This window comes from Pleurodeles waltl, chromosome 4_1 (assembly GCF_031143425.1).
Source record: "Pleurodeles waltl isolate 20211129_DDA chromosome 4_1, aPleWal1.hap1.20221129, whole genome shotgun sequence".
Taxonomy (NCBI): Eukaryota; Metazoa; Chordata; class Amphibia; order Caudata; family Salamandridae; genus Pleurodeles; species Pleurodeles waltl.
The window spans coordinates 290,751,291-290,757,695 of record NC_090442.1 but is presented as its reverse complement, the minus strand read 5'-3'; the positions used below and the strand labels follow the sequence as shown (position 1 = coordinate 290,757,695).

Here is a 6,405-nt window from a genome sequence, read left to right as displayed (position 1 = left end):
AATAATTGAGCCAGTAGAATCTTGCCGACAGCAGTTTCTATCATAGAACGTGACTTCTTCATTGCAAGCACCTCACTTCCTAGAGTTAATGAACTACAAAGTCTAACTGTGAAGAGCCCTTGATTCTCCTGCCTCAATCAATTATGGAGAGAACCTTACACACACTCTAGATATACTTTAGTGTCTTGCATGATTTGAACGGAACCTTTATGGCCCCCCAAGGATTGTATATCAGCAAGTGACGTAATCGCTAGAATAGAATGTATTAGAATTTGCTTTAGAATGTTAGAGTTCACAGGTATTTGCGGAGAAATAAAGACGTTGATTTACAGATCAGTGTGGCCTAGTCATTTAACGGGTACCAGACTGGGGAAGATGCTACACAATTTACATTCTTTAGAAAGACAAAACAACTCTTTGTAGCCCTTAGCAATACCCATTTCGGGAAACCTATATCCAAAGCAGGCCTTGCTAAATAGATTGTCTAGTGTGTTCAAGGTTTTTTTTGTTAAAGCCAAACACACTATGCCACCATTGCTTTTCTAGCATGTGTAAAGTGAGAACATTGCCAAGCATCCACAATTTCACCAAGAATTATTGTGTGGACATTCACATCTACCAAAAGCACAGGTCAGACAAACTGTCCCTAAAATTTTGTTTTAAACATCTTTCGCTCCAGCTCAAAAATCTGTTTTAGGGCATTGCCTTTTAGTCGCTGTAAAACGTGATCAACAGCAGTAAATGTTGCAAACGGAAACTTTTGATTATCTGTAACAATAGATTTGTTGGTTGTAGTGGTTTTGATTTACATATATCATCTCACCTCCCCAGATACAAGTTCACATTATAACATTTTTAACATTAATTTATACTTACATGCATTATTACATCGCACCATAATACACTGTCCTGCTTCACATCGCTACACCTATTTGCTCTCATGAGAAATCAATTTAAGGTAGAGTCTATGTCTTGGTGCATTTTACGTTTTGGGTAAGGCTCAGAGTCGAAACTGAAACGTCTACTTTGAAGAAAAACAGCCAGCAATGTCTGTGCCCAACACTAGATGGCAGGACTGTGCAAAGCAAATGATCTACAGCACTAGGAACTGCAAACTCTTAACAGACAAGTAAAGTTTTCCTTTCTAGAACACAATTTTAAAGAAATCATCATCATATTTTGACCACTTTGTTAAACTGGGTTTAATCTGTTGTGACATTTGCTCCCTTCATATGTTTTAGACTAATGTTTACCCATGAGATTGTTTTACAGATTACAACAAATGTGTATCTAGCTATCACTTTATTACTATTTATCTATAATGCTGAATTACAAGGGGTATGCCCTGCGTGCATTTATGATGATATTTTTGTTATAAGACATTTTATCTCAATGTGTGTGGTTTGCAATGTCATATTAGGAATGTAAAGTGAACGGATTTAAACTACAATGCTGATAGGTAAAGATGTCATGTTTTTATTTGTGTGTGAAAATCTTTCATATATCTTGAACAACTGTACAAATATTATCACATTTCGTTTTTAGCCATAAACACTATGTATGCTATGAAAATTTTATATACAACACTGCTATAACTTCTGAGGTTATAGTTTCACATATTTATGTATCGCCCATAGGGCAATAGGTCAATCGTATTTTCTCAGTGCATTTCATCACACAGAAGAAAAAACTATGTTAATGTAGTCTAACAAAAAACTCACAGAATGCTACACAACAGACAGAAAATGTCTACACAATTTCTCCCAGAAGGACAATATTTTTTTCACACATACACAAAACAAAATATGATCAAAGGCACAGCTTCGAATGTTTTTGTAAAAATGTGTGGACTAATTACAATATTGTGAAAGGGCTCGACAAATCTCTTCACACCTTTCGATGGGTAAAGTTCCTTCCATTCACTGTTTCCTGCTCATTTATTTTGTGCAGAGCTGACTTCATTTTACAGTCAGATTTTCTGTCTATCAATCCAAGATAGATGACAGAATAGTTGTGGATTCTGTATTGAATCAACTTCACATTTAATACAGACTCCCAAGCAGGGAACCGAAGGCTGTAGCTGTTTGCTAGCAGATTTGCCGTGCTATTCTTAAGATTCAGGCTGAAAACGCAGGCAATGCTACAAGAACATAAAGACAGTTCTTACAGAATATCATGCATCTGGCCATTGGCAGTAAGACTGTGTCACATCTTTGTGCCCAGCAGTCTATGTTCGCACCTTGCTTATTGTATACTTTCCTACTAGTGTCCTGGCTGTAGTATATATGTATATATTCGTAGTTTGAACTCTGTTGTAGTAAGCCACCGATAATGCTGTACTCATATTACACATCCTTGTGGTGCATGCCTCTATAAGTGCCCTGCTTATAGCACGTGGCTCTAATGCCCACATCAGGATACAGCTGAGCTTATTGTACATATCCCTTTTAGCGCCTCGCTCGTGGTACGTGGCCTACAAGCGCCCTACTTATAGTACATACCTTTATTAATAAATAGACTGAGCCAAATACTTTCTTTTAAAAACATATGCACACACTTCCCAACATGTTATCAACAGATCACTGGAGAAGGCATCACGTAGTATGATATCAGCAAACGATAAAAAGGCACAACTTGGCCTAAATAGTGCTATATAATAATTGTAAAATCCTTCCTCACTAGAGAATATAAAGTTAAATCAGTCTGTGATCCCTTATCTCCAGTTTCTTCATTCGCGTTATTTCTCCGTGATATATGGCTGTGCCACTATCCTTTACAGAGGATCTCAAGTTGTCCCACGAGCTATTATGCAAAAGCTCTCAAGTGTTGTTGTCTCTGTTCCACGCAGATACACTTGCGCCGACAGTGTTCATTTTGCCCAGCCAGTGTTCACCTCTCCATTAATGTAGGCGAAACCAGGAAAGTGTTGCATGTGGTCGTAATCCGAATTTCTACGTGTATTCAGGGGTGAGTACACGTCACTAGAGTTCCCATATCTTGCAGAGGGCATTGCTGGGCTTGAATAACATGAGTTTGCACTGGCCACTTCAGACCACCGTGGCGGTACCGGGGTGGAATGAAATCTTGGGGTGCTGCTCACCAGGCAGGGAGGTTCCATCCGTGCTGTCTGGCTATTGAAAGGGTACTTGGTGAAAAGAGAAAAAACATAAATTACCACATTTAAGCCAACATAGCATATCATATTAACATTTGAATCATATAATTTCCAAACTTTTAAAATATTTCAGTGTGCGCTTTGACTATTCTTGTTTACATGTTGATGGACATAACGTGTCATGCCGGTGATTTCATTTGTAGATTTGGCTTAAAGATAGTTTCATATTTCTAGCAGGTCTCGTGTAGTAAAAAAAAACTCACAAATACAAAAAACATACAAATGTACATACATTGAGGGGCTTTGGGTAAGCCCTTTTCAACCATAGGTCTGTTGAACTGTCATATATATTTTGCTTTTGCCCGCCGCAGCATCCAACAAGAAGCAGTGGGTCAGCCCACTTCAGCCATTGGCTCTTTTGCACTGTGAGTGACAGCATTTTGCCTGATCTCCTTTACACATCTACCTAATTAGAAGAAGTGTACTTCGGTGCCAGGATGGGTGAGCTAAAACATTCCTTTGCCCTTGTTTTTTCTTTAAATATATTATCCTTAATGTATTAATCACCCTTTTTGTTTAAAGCTTTGTCTTCAAGTTACATTAAGTCAAAGTCAAAAGTACATTTCTTTGTGCAAGTGGGAATCACATTTCCCTGTGGTGTGCATTAAAAACTAAAAATAGTTCCTATACATGTTGAAAGTACATCTGCTTGCTAGGACGTGTATGTGGTGTTCTCTTATAATTAAAAGCATTGTTATTTTTTTAATTGCTATTGCAAGCATATGACCTTATAATTAGGCCACAGCATTTTTCTCTTTGCATAATATGACTGCTATAAAAACACTTGGATCCAGATTCAGAAATATGTCACAGAACACAGCGCAGCACCCAAAGTTGCTGGGCTGCATGAGAGGAAGAGAGCAGAAACACGCCATATCTACTAGAATATGGCCCTGTCCACTGGTGCACAATTATGCTGCCTAGTGCAACACACACACCTTTGCACCATAGAGCAAGAGTATTTGCTGTGGTGTCTAGAATAATTTGCACTGAAAGGGTACCCTTTTGGTACAAAATACGATGCCTAGACAAACTTGAAAAATGTTCCCACTTCGAATGTGTGCTGTACCATGCAGCGCATATCCAAAGTCGTTAAAGTTAGGAAAAATAAAAGCCTTTTTCCTGCTTCAAAATGGCATTTTTTAGTGCAAACTCTGTGTGCTGTTGTTAGTAGCTAGTGTTTTGCATCAAAACCCATAGGTGGTTGCATGGGAACGCCCATGTACCACCGATGGAATGCTAAAGTAAAGCAAAGCAATGCTTTGAGACAGCTTTACAGTGGGAAACATGTTTTGCCTTCAAAGTAAATACAAAAAACACAGCTTGTGACGATTTGCGTTACTTTTGTGACATAAACCCAGCGCAAAGTATATGTACATCTGGTCCCTGGAATGGCTTTGCTAACACTGGAAACATATATGTTTACATCAGGGTTCCCAATGAAGAAGTTAAACGTGAATCTTTGTGGAACCGAAGGACTACTATGAATTAACCCACAGTTTATTTGGCATTTATCTGAAGAAAGAGCAAACGTTTTCAAAATAAACATTGAACAACAGTAATGAAGGTGGTATAGAAGGATTGTGGTGGCTTCCTTGTTGTTGGTCGAGGTGTGATACAGGGAGGATACTTGGACCAATGTCGGCCACATACACTATCTTGTTTACATATCATGCATGTCTGTGATCTGGAATAAGTGACATAGGGGGTCATTCCGGCCGGGGACTGCGGATGCACCGCCAACAGGCTGGCGGTGCATCCAGGCCAATTCTGACCGCGGCGGTAAAGCCACGGTCAGAAAAGGGAAACTGGCGGTTTCCCGCCGGTTTTCCCCTGGCCTGAGGAATCCTCCATGGCGGTGCTGCAGGCAGCGCCGCCATGGGGATTCCGACCCCCTTCCCGCCAGCCTGGTTCTGGCGGTTTTGACCGCCAGAACCTTTCTGGCGGGAACGGGTGTTGTGGGGCCCCTGGGGGCCCCTGCAGTGCCCATGCCAATGGCATGGGCACTGCAGGGGCCCCCTAACAGGGCCCCACAAAGATTTTCAGTGTCTGCATAGCAGACACTGAAAATCGCGACGGGTGCAACTGCACCCGTCGCACCCTTTCCACTCCGCCGGCTCCATTCGGAGCCGGCATCCTCGTGGAAGGGGGTTTCCCGCTGGGCGGGCGGCCTTCTGGCGGTCGCCCGCCAGCCCAGCGGGAAACTCAGAATTACCGCGGCGGTCTTTTGACCACGCTGCGGTATTCTGTCGGGGGAACTTTGGCGGGGGGCCTCCGCCGCCCGCCGAAGTCAGAATGACCCCCATAATGTCAGTGGAGAAAGATAGTTTTAGATGGTCTAGTAAGTTCTCAGCTGGAAAGGTGGTGAACGTCCTTGGATGACTGACAGGAGTCGCTGTACTCAGATTCAAGGGGAGGGCAAACGATTGGAAGTAGAAAAGTGTGCAAGGGCAGCTGGGGCTGGGAAGTACGTGCTGAGTGGCCAATTACAGTGACCAGATGCTGATGTCATTGTGGGTTAGGGAATTGAGGCGAGAAACTTGGAAGAGTCCTATTCTGGCCAGTTAACCATTCCTCTTTCTGAGATGAGGCCCTGTTGCGCAGGTCAGTGTTCTGGTGACTGTCTCAGGGTCAAAGAACTACTATGAGCGACTCATTACAAGACTGTTACAAAAGTAGATTGTGTCAAAGACAAAGGAGTTGATGAGGGTCTTTGAGTAAAATGAGCCCCACAAGAATGTAGTTGGTAGAACTGTGTAGTTATTGTACAGGAGATGACAAAAGCAGTTAGTCTAATAAACAAGACAAACTGAGTGACGTTTAAGACGCAAAGCGTTATCTTTACAACTTTCTTAAAAGTGTTTTTCACAACCACTATATCAAAGTATAACTATCTCCTCCGCCCCTGCGCTGGAAGACGCTTTTACTATTAAACAGTACAAAGCTCTGCTAGATCATACAGCTTATATTCGAGGTTGCAGGGCTGGCCATGCCATACATATAGCGGCACCCTCCTTTGTTTTGTGTTATTGATTTGCACTGTTACTTGAATATTCTTGGCCCATGAGACAACACATGGGAAGAAATGTGTAATGAACAATTATAGTCTTTTCTTTTTTTTGTTAAATGGTTTAGAAGCCACTGCGTCTATGAATGCGTCATGAGCATAAGAATAATTGTGCCAAAATAATACCACCAAAAATATCTGCACTATTACAGTACTTTCCGTT

At 41.5% G+C, this 6,405-nt stretch overlaps 1 protein-coding gene across 3 annotated transcripts in view; it reads right to left on the bottom strand.

Annotated features, from left to right (window-relative positions):
- Positions 1-1,453: 1,453 nt before the first annotated feature.
- Positions 1,454-6,405, bottom strand: part of RFX4 (regulatory factor X4) — a 236,973-nt gene continuing 232,021 nt past the window's right edge. For 2 of the 3 annotated variants that reach the window (XM_069228352.1, XM_069228351.1), the window contains exon 18: positions 1,454-3,145. In XM_069228352.1, coding sequence (XP_069084453.1) covers positions 2,870-3,145 — 276 coding nt within the window. In that variant the 3' untranslated portion in view covers positions 1,454-2,869. The remainder of the gene's footprint in view (positions 3,146-6,405) is intronic. The other variant, XM_069228353.1, reaches the window with a different exon arrangement.